This window comes from Drosophila melanogaster, chromosome X (assembly GCF_000001215.4).
Source record: "Drosophila melanogaster chromosome X".
NCBI classification, from domain to species: domain Eukaryota; kingdom Metazoa; phylum Arthropoda; class Insecta; order Diptera; family Drosophilidae; genus Drosophila; species Drosophila melanogaster.
This window is the reverse complement of record NC_004354.4, coordinates 8,433,865-8,446,248: the sequence shown is the minus strand read 5'-3', so window position 1 is coordinate 8,446,248 and position 12,384 is coordinate 8,433,865. Positions and strand designations below refer to the sequence as shown.

The following is a 12,384-nucleotide window of genomic DNA, read 5'->3' as shown; positions in this document are numbered from 1 at the left end:
TTTTGAAGCTGCCGCGCCCGTCTTCAATGCGAAATGCCCACTTTCCAAAAAAAAAAAAATTATAAATACAATATATGGATGCTTTCGTTACTCGAGTGACAGGCCAAAGTTCAATATGCCGTACAATTAATCTCGGAAAACTCGCATCGTGTCACAATTTTCGTGTGACTAAAATGAATGTCACATTTGATGGCTTGTCATAGTTTTCTTTGAGTTGAGTTTTCAGTTCGCTTAAGTTAGGTAAATGTCAGGCGTGTGACGTTACTAATGATAAGAAGGCCCCGCTGATCGTTCCGTCCGATTAGCTATATATATAACACGCATGTATATATATATGCAATGATTGATATATTGTACGTAGTACTACTACCTGGAATACATCATTTTTTATTTTATTTGTTTTTTTTTTTGTTTAAGACTTCTTGTTGCTGTACGTCATAAAGTACTCATAATAATAAACAAAAAAAAATGTGATTCACCTGCATTCCAGTGATTCAGTTTTGGGCAGCGATAGTCCATAATAAACAATAAATGACTAAGTTAATCCAACTAATAACTGACTAATGTTCATGTTTTTCATATATCCCATATCCATTTCGTAAGTCTTGCAAAATTCTAAGTTTTCACTTTCTTACATAGCATGCTCATTTTTTTTTTTTTTTTGGTATTATCGGCACTGATAAGTGGTGTATATATGACGTACAATATCGGCTTATATATGTATATATGCATGTATGTATGTACAGTGCCTATCATTATGTGGTGATAATGACCAGTGATTGGGGTAACCCGAAAAAATTGAGAGTGTCGTTGCGACGGCGAAACTGGCCACTTGAAATGCGATGAATTATGGCTGGATGGCTGGGCAAACACGGTTCGGTTTGCTGCCACTGTAAAAAAAGTGAATAGTTTGAATATTTATTGTTGCCCCAGCGCTGTGGTAGGTCCACTCTAGACACTCACACACACACACACATCTGTGTCATTTGTTGTTGGGTTGTAGGTGTAGGTCGCTTCTGTCGTTTCTATCACTCGCCTGGTGTCGAATTGCTCACTTTTTCCAGCAGGCACTCTAAAAAAAACTTCGAAATATATATAGTATAGTATATTCAACAAATTCTTCTTTCAGTTAAATAGTTATAAAAATCTCTATTCATTTAAGCTCTAAAAAAATGGTCTTTAAGTTAAAAACTTTAAGATATATATATAAGCATATTATTGAAATCAAATTGCACTTTAAGTTTTCATTGCCATCAAGAATTTGAGAGAAAGTGATCTCGCACATATATTTAATTTATATTTAATAATTTCATAAATTCATTTACTTATAATTGAATCATTTTCTCAGTGCTGTTTGGCAACTGTTTTTCTTATCGAGTGTCTGGTGCTTGTTGTCATTTCTGGATTTTCGATACAAAAAAAAAAAAAAAACAGGGGGCGCATCCGTGGCTAATCGCTTTGAAAGTGAAACCGTGTTTATGTTGTTCCCTACAATTTTCCGCTCTACGAATTTTCCTCCTTGGATTTCCTGCTTTTTCCGTTAGCTATGGTTGTTGTTGTTGTTGTTGTTGTCGGTGCCCGACACTTGAGGCTTTGTTTAGGTTTCCTAGGGATACGATATATATATATATATATATACATATATCGGGCATATTAGTCCACAGATTAGGTTCCTTAAATATATAGATATATAGATCTTATATGCATGCATAATTTTTAGAACAAATTTCAATTTCATTGCACATTTACTGGGTGCACTAAACGCATTTGCAGGATATCACACATTCGACTATCGCTCAGTTTCGCCTTCTCAAGTGGACGAGCGACCAAACCCGAAAGAGATCAAGGATGATCATCGTAGGATGCGGATGAGGGATGGGGTTCGTAGGATCTGAAGCTAAAGCTGGAGGCACACGGGTCATCCCTTTTTTTGTGGGCACGCATGCGCGACTGTCGAGTGCAATTTTGACATATTGCTGACACGCCCACAAACAAATCTTTCCGTGGATCTGTCATTGCCCCTTGATATTTACGGATTTCCCCTTTGTTTGCTTGTTTTTTTTTTTCTTTCTCGTACAAGAAACTCTTCTCTTTTTTCTTCATCATCTGGCGCACGTGCTTCAAAATGCAGCCAAAACACAACAATGTTGCTGTCGTTTAACGAAGCGTGAAAGTTATGAAATAAAATTGCAAGCCAATTTGGAAAAATTATTTCTGGAATTATTGCATTTCCAGTAACGAAAGGCGGAAATGTTCTAGCGAACGTTTTTCAACGTTTTCATAGCCAAGAGCCTTTACATATATTATGTACTTATAATTCGTACTTTCATGCACTACATTTATTTAAATAAATGACTCTTAATGATTATGGTTAGCCATGCCAGTGTATGGCAACTGTCAAATAAATTTAATGACACTTTTGTTGGTGCAAATTATATTTTGATGGCTTGTGACCAATTAATATTACACAATGCGTATAAGGAATTGTGTGGGGATTTATGTGCATACATATATGTAAGGGCCTCTTCGATTCAACGGAAATTGGGCGCATAATTCACAAAAATGTCGTGCCATAAAGATCGTGCGTTGAAAGAGCAAGAAGAAGAGGAGGATATAGACGAAGGAGCCCGATGCAGAGGATATAGTCGGACGCACTTACCAAAATTAATGCCATCGATGACAACATAGCCAGCAACAATAAAAGCCAAGCGAACAAAAATAGCCACAGAAACGAAGGGAAAATGTGAAATGAAATGAAATGAAATGGTTTGGTATGGGTATGGTGTGGTAGGGAAAAAGGGAAAATCATGAATGGAAATGATGGTTTTTTTTTTTGGGAGAACGTGTGGGGACAATGCTGCCGCTGGCTGCACAATTATTGCCAACTGCTAACAGATTTGTGTTGGCACTGAGCAATCGAGGGGCGAAACATTTGTTTGATAATGATAATGGCCATGTTGAAGGCTCACCAAAGATGCAACGGAGTGCAACTCCGGCGAAATTGAGTCATTTTCACGCGGAATTATTGACACATGCAGCGGCATGCGGCGGGCTTGAAATTGAATAATTTTCGAAATTAAATGGCGATTGCAAGTGCCATAACCATTTGAATGACGCGCCTAAATGGCTTCCACTGCAAGTGGACTGCATTCATCGATAGGTGTGGAACGTAATTTCAATTTAAAATTTGATAAATAGAAGCTTTTACTAACTAAACTGCTTTTGTGGTTTTGCTAACAATTCGAGAAGATGATTTTACGTATTTTGTTCATTAAATGGGAAATAATAGTCCAAAAATTAATTCTCATACCACGTTAAACTTGTTTTTTTATTCCACATCGATTTGGGAATTTTATTTCTAAATAAAAAAAAAAAGTGATACAGTTCGTTAGCATTGGTAATTAGCTGTACATAGCAGTTATTTTCTTAGCTATATTATCATTTTTAGGGAAGTAATTATGAAAACACCCAACGATACAAAAAAAACTATATTTTGCCAAAATGAGTTTTTTTTTGATTTTCTGTCCGTTTTTTCCGCCTAGCTTAACAAATAATGGATAGAACACAGAATGGCATACCTCGCTGGATTCGTTACAAAATTTGCCATCGAATGGCATTCAAGCCTAAAAATGTTCGATTTTTGAAATTTTTCGAAAATTTTAATGATACAAAAAATGAGAAAAATTTTCAAAAAATTTAAATTGCCTAAAACCGCGAAAATGTAATATGGCTCGTTACATTGGCTTATACGCGGCACAAAACAGTAATTATTTTAGCTGTGCGTATATTTTTTGCCAAATTATGACGAAAAACCCCTATTTTTCGATAACCAAATTGGCGCCAAAAAGCTTTCGAGCTGCCAGTGCTGCCACATCCGCTTGGATTGCGGCTTTTCTTGGCGCTTATGCGGTGGCCACACTTTTGTTATTAACATTTCTGTTCAACAAAAACATTAATAAACATTAGTAAAAGTGCAATTGTTAGTGCAATAAAGACAGTTCATATACAGAAACGTAGTCGAGAGCAGCTGGTGACCTCCACCGGTGACATAGTAGCCTGTGCAATTTAACTAATAAGATTAGGATTTACTTAGTATCTTTTTTTTTTAAATTTAACGCTTCCGATGTCGGATTCGCTGATCATTTGCGTTTCCGACTACTGGCGGCGATGTCATTACCACAATCGTCAAAATCGTGAAGCCGGCGACGCCTGGCCAGAAGCCAAACCGCTGCGGAGGCTGTGCATCGATGTGGACGCCATCAATGGTAATTACTATCTTCGCGAGTTCCTGCACCAGCACGTGCTTGCCCAGAGCCTTATGCACAATCATGGTGTCCAGCTGGTCTGGCTGCAATTCGAGGAACCGGAGAAGCACACCATTGACTACAAATTCGCCGACATGCTGGCACACACGCTGTGGGAGCGCATCGAGGTGGAGCACCTCATGTCCTGGCTGTCCACACTGGGCGGCGGATTCTCCGCCCTTGGCGAGCAGTTCGAGCGATGTGTAAGTAATCCATCCATCCTTCCTACATGGTTTATCCCACCCATTAACCCACTTTCAGGCGAAAACGGCTGGCAAGATTTCGCTGCAGCAGTTAAAGATTGGCATGCGACTCGGTGATCCCTTCCTGCAGACGCGCTGCAAGCTCTACTACAGCATTTCGCTAATCCAGCGTGGTCAACTACGGATGGCGAAGCATTTGATCCGACAGCAGTATAAGTTTGCGAGTAGAAACATCGAGAAGGATGTGCGCCTGATGCGGATGTGTCTGGGCATTTGGCGGCGACTTAGCTACGAGTACGAGCAGCGAAGACTGCGGAAAGGTGGCAACTAAGTTGGACTTGGAACCGCAGATTATTTCGATCAAAAAACTAAAAATTGTAAATTGCATTAGGTGGTCACGATTCGAGCGTCGATCGTGTTTTTTTTCCTCTTTTGTTAAGCAAAAGTCAAATATAGTTTTCAATTTATTTATTTAATATGTAATTGTATATACGTAAAAAATGCATTTACATTATTCATTTATTTCTCGTTCGTATTTGTATATATATATATATTTTCAACTGCCCGCTACTAAAAATCAAACGTAATCCATGGAAGGGAGAACTGAGATATTTCTTTTACCTAAGCGCTAAACAAAAAATTATTGTTGTACAGAAATTGACAAAGACTTGTGGGACGACTTGGACGCGGATATATTGCTTGTGCATGTGCACATCCTCCTTGAGGATCGGGGGGGATGGATCTCGAAAACGAACAAAATAATGTACAAAAAAACTGAAAGCCGGTAACTCGAACTCATTTGGATGCTGCTCGAAGATTGCTGCTCGTAAAGCTTTATATATATTGTATTTTAATATATGTTTTTTTATATGTGTGTGTGTGTGTTGGGTGTGTGTTGGGTGTGTGTGTGTGTGTTGGGTGTGTGTGTGTGTGTTGGGTGTGTGTTAGGTGTGTTGGGTGTGTCTTGATGGCAACCTGGACCTACTGTGCTAGCGTACCCATGGGATCCCAGGCAGGCAGTACGATCGGATCCATGTCGAACACGCGCAACACATCCTCGGGCACGTACTTCTTGTCGACGACCACCTCGAATCCAAACTCCCTAAACCAATCGGCGTTCATCACCAGATAGCCCTTCTCGCCGCGATCCTCACCCCACGAGTTCTCCACACGCAATTTCTGGGCCACGCCGCTCTTCTGCAATTCAAATTGTTTCAAATGGTTAACAAACGTATAGCAGGCTGAATTAGTGCTACTCACATCCACGGATACGGCGGTGAAAACCATGGCATGGGTCATGGCCGATTCACCGTAGATCAGGCGGTCTGCCTTGGAGAATGTCGTTTGTATGTCAATGTCGAAGACCAGCTTAAAATCGTGGCTACATGGATAATCATCAGTTGAATAAAGCTAGCATAAGCAAATAACACGAGTCTAAGACACTCACACATCCACATCCTCGATGCCCTGCTTGGAGGCGAATCGCTTGCTAACCTCGCAGCCAAACCAAACGGCCTCGCCGGCCTTTAGCGACTTGGTGACAACCGCAAGGAGCAGTTCGACGGACTGATTGTTATACAGAACGGGTCGACCGCCAACCACGTTGCCCAGGCAGTCAACAGTGTATGCCTGGTCATAGCTACTCGTCGGCCGAGGATCGGTGACCAGGCACACTTTGTCCTCCACGTTGAAATGCGGCTTAACATAACGCTCATAGAACTCCAGCGAACTAACGGGTCCGATTGACTGATAGTTCTTGCTCTTGTCATAGTACTCCCAGGTGAAGGTCTCCGAGGGTATGCCCAGGCAAATGCCAACCACCTTGTAGATCTCGGCCATTTGCTCCTGGATCTTGCAGGCGATCTCCTCATCCGTGGGATTCTTCTCCATCAGCACGCGCAAATTGCGGGCATACTCCCGTAGCTAAAATAGATAGTTAGACTTTCTATATACCATACCCATCACAAAAATCGATTTGCTCACCTTGCTCTTCAGTATGGCGTTCATTCGTAAGCTGGACTCGCAGCTGAAGCTCTCGGGAAAGCATTTCTTTGGCATAAGGCCGTGTTTGGTTATCAGATTGACCAGCATGTCCCACTGGCCGCCATCGGAGGTGGGATCGAGTAGCAGGAACGACACCAGACGACCATCAACCTTCTCGCCGCGCTGTGCCGTCTTCACAACATTGTTGAGAAAGTAGTTGCAACGCTCGATCTTGTCCCAGTAGAAGAGGAAGGCCTGCGAGAATTCGAACTCGTCCAGATTGTAGTTCTTCATGAATGGCAGGCGGATGCAGTTGAGGGCCGCAAACAGCCAGCAGCGGCCGGAGCTCCTTTGATTGGTCACCGGCTTGCCCTCCGTTTCCACCTTGTAGTTGAACACATGATTGGTGGTCTCCAGTGCCTTCCTGGACAGGCACACATCGAACGGATCAACGCGTGAGCAGACGTTCTGCGCCAGCAGATTCTTCGGTTCGCTGTAGAAGTTTTTCCGCCATTTTTCCAACAATTGATTGGTGATCACACTGGTCTCAGCGAACCTGTGCGTCGAGTTCTTACCACTATTGGCACTGTTATTGTTACCGGCGCCACCGCCACCGCTTCCACCTCCTCCGGATCCGCTGTTGTTGTCAGCTGCAAGTAAATGGGATTGGCAACGTTCGCCGGATATTGTGTGAGTTTGAACGGATTCTTTTGAATAGTACATCGCCGGCTCCTGCTGCTGCTGCGGATACGGGATTCGATTGCGATACGTATTTGGATTTTGACTCAGTTTCGGGGAATTGATCTTGATCTGCGTCACTGACCGCCTTACCGCCCAAACTGGAGGATCGGATTACCCAGAAAAGAAACCGAAAGCGATAATTTTGTGTTGATCGTCCAGGTAAAAGAAATAAAAACGACGGCGATTTTGGCCAATTTCAAAGCGAAACATTAAACAACAAATAACAAAGCAATTTTGTCAGCAGAAACTGACTTACGCTATTCGTCCGGATCTGTAAATCTGTAGATTCATAATGAAATCTGGGCAAAACTGTGACAAAAAAGTTAAATAAATGACAGGAAAAGAAGGGCTGTCTAATTTTGTTTTTGAAAATCTCTACATTTCCTTTCTAATAATGAAAATTAAATATCAGAATTTGCAATTTAAAAACATTTATCCCAGCAATTTGAACGACAAACACAGCTGAGTTGTTCATCATTTAAATTGGCAATTAAATTGAACAGGAATGGCATATTTTTTGCATCGCACAGATGTTTTTTTTTTTTGTTAGAACAAAAGCAATTCTAATATTTTACGAGGTCTGTAGCACGATTGTCGACAAGGAGATTGGATGTGATAACACAATCCTAAGATAATGGCTCCAAACTTTCCAGAACTTTATGCTATTATAACTCTGATAATCCCGATAAGACGGTATGCATATGTATATAGAATTTGCAGATACAAAAGGGCATCCTAAAGATGCAAGGCAATCCAACAGATCCAAAATAGAACGCTTGTGACGCAATCTGATGAAAATCTGGCAAAGATTGGGCATTACTTGCATTATTTTCAACTTAGCCAACTTCCGGGTCTGCGCCCCCCTCAAAGAAGACGTGGGCGTGGCACGAATTCACAAAGAATTCACAATGAGTAGGAGAACCAAAAAGAACAGCTGCATTGCAGCAGGGGCCATTAACATGGGCATAACCATTATGCACTTTGGATTCCGCATCTCTTTCACTCGCTTCTTTAGCCATTTACTCTGTGTGCGCTTTGTGTTTATTATTTATCTGCATATGTGCACACTTCCAGGTATTTAAAAAAAATGTCTGTCCATGTGTGTGCAAGTGCATGCGTGTGTGTGGGTGATGCTGATAAGCGAAGCTGACGGGATACGGGTTAAAAGCCGTCAAGAAATGCCTATTTAAACCGTTACGTGCGAAAGAGAGGGCGATGCAATTAAGCAAAACCAGTTTAACGGGACTCGCACACACATAAGTACGCACATATGCATGTAGCGGGTGAGGAGCGAGCGATGAAACGGAGGAAAACGAAGAAGGAAGAGGAGGCGAAGGAGAGAGAGGACAGGCAAAGTGCCGTTTTAACAGCTTTCGCGGAAAGCCGGCACAAAAACAATCTAAACAAACTAAAAAGAAGGAAAAACAAAAACCTGTTTGTCCAGTTTGACAAACAAAAAACGTGAGGAAAAAAAAAACAAACAAAAATTTGGGTGAAATTTTACTTTCGTCTGGTTTTAATTTGTTTTTGTTGCTGGGGCGTCAGCAAAAACTACCATCCCTTTCCCTCTTTCGCTCCTACACTCACACACACACACAGCCGCACACCACAGCAACAACAAATAAAGAATGTCGCCGGAAATTAGTTTCACTTAAAAGTTGTTAATTTTCACTCTAAGTACGTGCATTTTATGCAAGACTCTTCCTTTCGTTTATTAACTTACACATATTTAATGGTTTTTTCTCCTTTCTTTTGTGATTTTACACTTGTTTTGATTTTATAAGGTCACTTCGAATTTTGCTCGACCCAGATTTGGATGTCCTTCAGTTTTCCGAACTCCTGACCACTTCTGGCTACTGCAGTCGTACTATGCGCAATTTGGATAATTTTTTTAATTTGATTTTATTTTGGTTTGCTGTGGAGTGTTTTTTTTGTTTCCTAATAGTATGACCATACAATGAACCCTCTTTTATACCATCCGGCTTTCAAAAAAATATACTTTTAATACCACATTGGATTGCCATACGATATACCGGTAATATACCAACTTCTTTAAATTATTAAGCACTGTTTTAATACACCGAATTTCATAAATGTTCCATACATATAAGCGTATTAATTTATAAATCAAACTGTAACTGTTATATCGATCTGTTGATCTGGCAGCGTCGTTGGACCTAGGCCTAGGCCTATCAAAAACCCATATGGCAACACCCCAATCAGCTGGATCTTTTGCCGCCGTGCTCTTCTCTTCGTAAAACGTTGTGATGCAATTTTGTTGTTTTCATGTCTAAAAGTGAAAGTTGCCACTGATAAGAGGCAGTAGACTGAGACTCCGACGTAAAATTTATCCGTGGTGACCCCGTTTCGTGTCAGCCAGGCGACGAGGCCAGCGTTTGGACCAGCCCCCAACTGAAACCAGCCGTTCTGCATCTGCATTCCAAAGGGCGGCCGCACATGGAGCGCAGGGTCAAAGCCGCGCCAGAAAACCAAAACCAAGATAGCACCCGCCGATGAGCGGGCATCGAGGAGTGGGCGCGGAGGTCTAACCTCAAAGCACAAGCACAATCCGCAGCATCAGCACACAACGAATCCTTGCTATTCACACCATTCCCTATCTCGATTCCGAAGTATTCACAGGATCCAAGGCGTAGTCATCATAGCCGCAGGATGCAGCGCGTCATGCCGGCGTCCTGGAGCAGCGGGGGCAGCCTGCTGCCCTTTCGCGTTTCCACCACCACAAAGGTGAGCCTAGCTAACTTAAGTACCCAGAACTTTCACGAAACACCCTCCAAATCCCCACCAGGTTGTGCTCTTCTCACTGACCGCCGGCGTGGCCCTAATGAGCGTACTCTCCCGATTTCTGCGACGTCGCAAGCCACCGCGTCCGCCTCGTCGAGCCAGGAAGTACACGGGTCGGCGCAACCGCAACAGCATGCGCAGTCCAAACGATCTAATCTCGATAGCCGGATCTAAGGCCTCGGCCAGATCGGGGAGTCCTGTGGGCTCCACACTGGCCTACTCGGATCGCCTGTCCATGGCGTCCGGCTCGATTGGCGTTGGTGTATTGGGCGTACAAAATGCCGGTCCTGGCAGCTCGGTAGTCACACAACTGACGGCCCAACAGTTGGGCATGATGGGCATGGAGGCACTGGACACAGTGATCAACTTCTGGGAGGATGCCCTGGCGGCACACTACTCGCCCGGCGGTTTGCCCGCCCTGTTGACCACGGCGGAGGACTCCGAGTTCTGTCGCGAGATCCAAAACCTGCTGGAGATGGCCTACACGCTGCAGGAGCAGAGCGAACTGCTCTTCCTGGACCAGCGATCGGTGCTGTTCCGCGAGGAGCATTCCATTGACGAGGCCGAGGAGGAGGCGGGCGAGGCCGATGACGATCGGCGGTCACGCAAATCGGGCAGCGTTCTCAGTCGCGCTGGTTCCGATCCGAACTTTGATTCCGCGGAAAGCTTTGCTTCCGCTCTCGACCAGGTGGCGGATCTGCGTGAGTTCGATGGCTTTATTGAGACCTCGTACGAAGAGTATCCGCTATTCCAGAGTGCACTGAAGCATCACGATGAGTACACGGTGCCGTGTCGTACCATTCGGGCGGAGTTGATGCACTGCAGCACCGATACCGAATACCTGGCCAAGCTGCACTGCGTTCGGTTGGCCTTTCAGTTCCTCTTCAAGGATCCCGCTGTGGGCCAGTGGATCTGCGATGCTGGTCGGCAGATTCTCACCGATCTGCTTTGTCTGGGCGATAAGGATACCAAGGAGTTTCTTGTGGGCTACGAGGACATGGTGAACTATCTGCACGATAGCAACAACTGGCCCTGCATCCAAATGGAGCTGGAGCAGCGCAATGTCAAGGCGATGACCTTCTACGATATCTGTTTGGACTTCATTATCCTCGATTCGTTCAAGGATCTTGATGCTCCGCCTGCCAGCGTAACAGCGGTTGTCCAAAATCGCTGGCTATCCAACGGATTCAAAGAGACGGTAGGTGGTAAACTTAGCTTTAGGTCTAGGCAAAATGTTAAGCCCTATGGTCTTTTGATTCCAGGCATTAACAACAGCCGTGTGGTCGGTGCTGAAGGCAAAGAAACGGATGCTTAAGTTCCCCAACGGGTTCATGTCCCACTTTTACGTGATATCCGAGCAGATATCACCGCTAATGGCCTGGGGCTTCTTTGGACCCAACGAGAACTTGCGCGACATCTGCCACTACTTCCGAGAGGAGCTGCTCGCCTTTCTGGGCGACATCTTTAGCTTCCAAAAGAGCCGCTTCACGACCATCGAGGAATTCTCGCAGGATGTGCTGCAGCACATGCAGACGCGCGTCAACAACATTGGCGTGAAATTTAGCCAGTAACTGGCGTTCACTTTAGCTAGCCTTCTATCCATACTTCTTGGACTCCCCTTCTATATATTTTTTACAAAAACCATTTGGTTCGGTAGTTTCCCTAAGAAATGCTCCACAAGTTGACTAATTTTAAAGCCACATACATCCAGCCACACGTACACCAAATCCACGCATCGTCATTGTATGAATAAGCTGCATTTAAGTCACCAAAACATTTGTAAAATAAAACTGTTTACCGCCCGCTCCGAGCGAGAATCCAGCTGAAATACCTCCGATTGCATGGGTAAAGTGGATCCAGGTGACAGACGCGCTGCATACCCTGTTATACTATGTTATTCAGTGATACATTTAGTACACACACTCAAATAACCACGCACAAACTATACTAAATTTGAGAGTCAGACATGAACTAGTTATTTTATGACATTAAGACCATTGAAAGGAGTTGGCTGTTTTGTTGTTTAAATCCTACTAAACTGTAAAACTATATATTAGTTTAATAATCTGAGATTATTGATATAGACATGTACTCTTAATGTTTCGATATTTTTCAAAACGATAACAAAATATTGCAGATAGGGAATCAGTTAAAATACTTCAGTTTTCCGACTAACGACCAATTGTTTTTTCCAGTGATGAATCTAAAAATTGAAGTAGTATCCCCCATAGAAATGATTTTTGTAAAATTATGAACTCTGAATTATGTGAAATATAGTGGTCAGATGCTGAGTAAAAAACGTGCCGTAGTCCATTATTTAGCTATATAGGGTAGTATGGTAGTAGAGCAAG

At 43.2% G+C, this 12,384-nt stretch overlaps 3 protein-coding genes across 8 annotated transcripts; 2 read left to right on the top strand and 1 right to left on the bottom strand.

Annotated features, from left to right (window-relative positions):
• The first annotated feature begins 3,900 nt into the window (after nt 1-3,900).
• CG12123 (uncharacterized protein) lies at nt 3,901-5,002 on the top strand. The gene is made up of 2 exons (NM_132250.4): nt 3,901-4,507; nt 4,566-5,002. Exons 1-2 carry the CDS (start codon nt 4,124-4,126, stop codon nt 4,836-4,838), a joined length of 657 nt encoding a protein of 218 aa, NP_572478.1. The 5' UTR covers nt 3,901-4,123; the 3' UTR covers nt 4,839-5,002.
• CG1440 (uncharacterized protein) lies at nt 4,985-9,192 on the bottom strand. Of its 4 annotated transcripts, none has more exons than NM_001298089.1 (5): nt 8,955-9,192; nt 6,491-7,329; nt 5,955-6,430; nt 5,768-5,888; nt 4,985-5,704 (listed from the first exon to the last, which is right to left on the bottom strand). In NM_001298089.1, exons 1-5 carry the CDS (start codon nt 8,956-8,958, stop codon nt 5,489-5,491), a joined length of 1,656 nt encoding a protein of 551 aa, NP_001285018.1. In that variant the 5' UTR covers nt 8,959-9,192; the 3' UTR covers nt 4,985-5,488. The 4 variants fall into 4 exon arrangements, with proteins under 4 accessions (NP_001285018.1, NP_572477.1, NP_001096906.1 ...); NM_132249.2 differs by having other exon boundaries at nt 5,313-5,704; nt 6,491-7,140; NM_001103436.1 differs by lacking the exon at nt 8,955-9,192 and having other exon boundaries at nt 5,313-5,704; nt 6,491-7,140; nt 7,212-7,541.
• Nucleotides 8,429-12,326, top strand: Miga (Mitoguardin). Of its 3 annotated transcripts, none has more exons than NM_001298088.1 (3): nt 8,429-9,976; nt 10,038-11,231; nt 11,296-12,326. In NM_001298088.1, the coding sequence occupies exons 1-3, from the start codon at nt 9,902-9,904 to the stop codon at nt 11,602-11,604; spliced, it is 1,578 nt and encodes a 525-aa protein (NP_001285017.1). In that variant the 5' UTR covers nt 8,429-9,901; the 3' UTR covers nt 11,605-12,326. The 3 variants fall into 3 exon arrangements, with proteins under 3 accessions (NP_001285017.1, NP_572476.2, NP_001162702.1); NM_132248.3 differs by having other exon boundaries at nt 9,448-9,976; NM_001169231.2 differs by having other exon boundaries at nt 9,448-9,976; nt 11,296-11,858.
• The last annotated feature ends 58 nt before the right edge of the window (nt 12,327-12,384 follow it).

Excerpts from the sequence above, each read along its gene's own strand:
- CG12123 (NM_132250.4), top strand. The coding sequence starts at position 4,124 with ATGTCGGATTCGCTGATCATTTGCGTTTCCGACTACTGGCGGCGATGT. Across the intron at positions 4,508-4,565 it reads GCGAGCAGTTCGAGCGATGT|GCGAAAACGGCTGGCAAGAT; the intron begins GTAAGTAATCCA and ends ACCCACTTTCAG.
- CG1440 (NM_001298089.1), bottom strand. Across the intron at positions 5,889-5,954 it reads GGCATCGAGGATGTGGATGT|CCACGATTTTAAGCTGGTCT; the intron begins GTGAGTGTCTTA and ends TTATCCATGTAG. Across the intron at positions 5,705-5,767 it reads TCACCGCCGTATCCGTGGAT|AAGAGCGGCGTGGCCCAGAA; the intron begins GTGAGTAGCACT and ends TTTGAATTGCAG.
- Miga (NM_001298088.1), top strand. The coding sequence starts at position 9,902 with ATGCAGCGCGTCATGCCGGCGTCCTGGAGCAGCGGGGGCAGCCTGCTG. Across the intron at positions 9,977-10,037 it reads GCGTTTCCACCACCACAAAG|GTTGTGCTCTTCTCACTGAC; the intron begins GTGAGCCTAGCT and ends AATCCCCACCAG. Across the intron at positions 11,232-11,295 it reads CCAACGGATTCAAAGAGACG|GCATTAACAACAGCCGTGTG; the intron begins GTAGGTGGTAAA and ends TTTTGATTCCAG.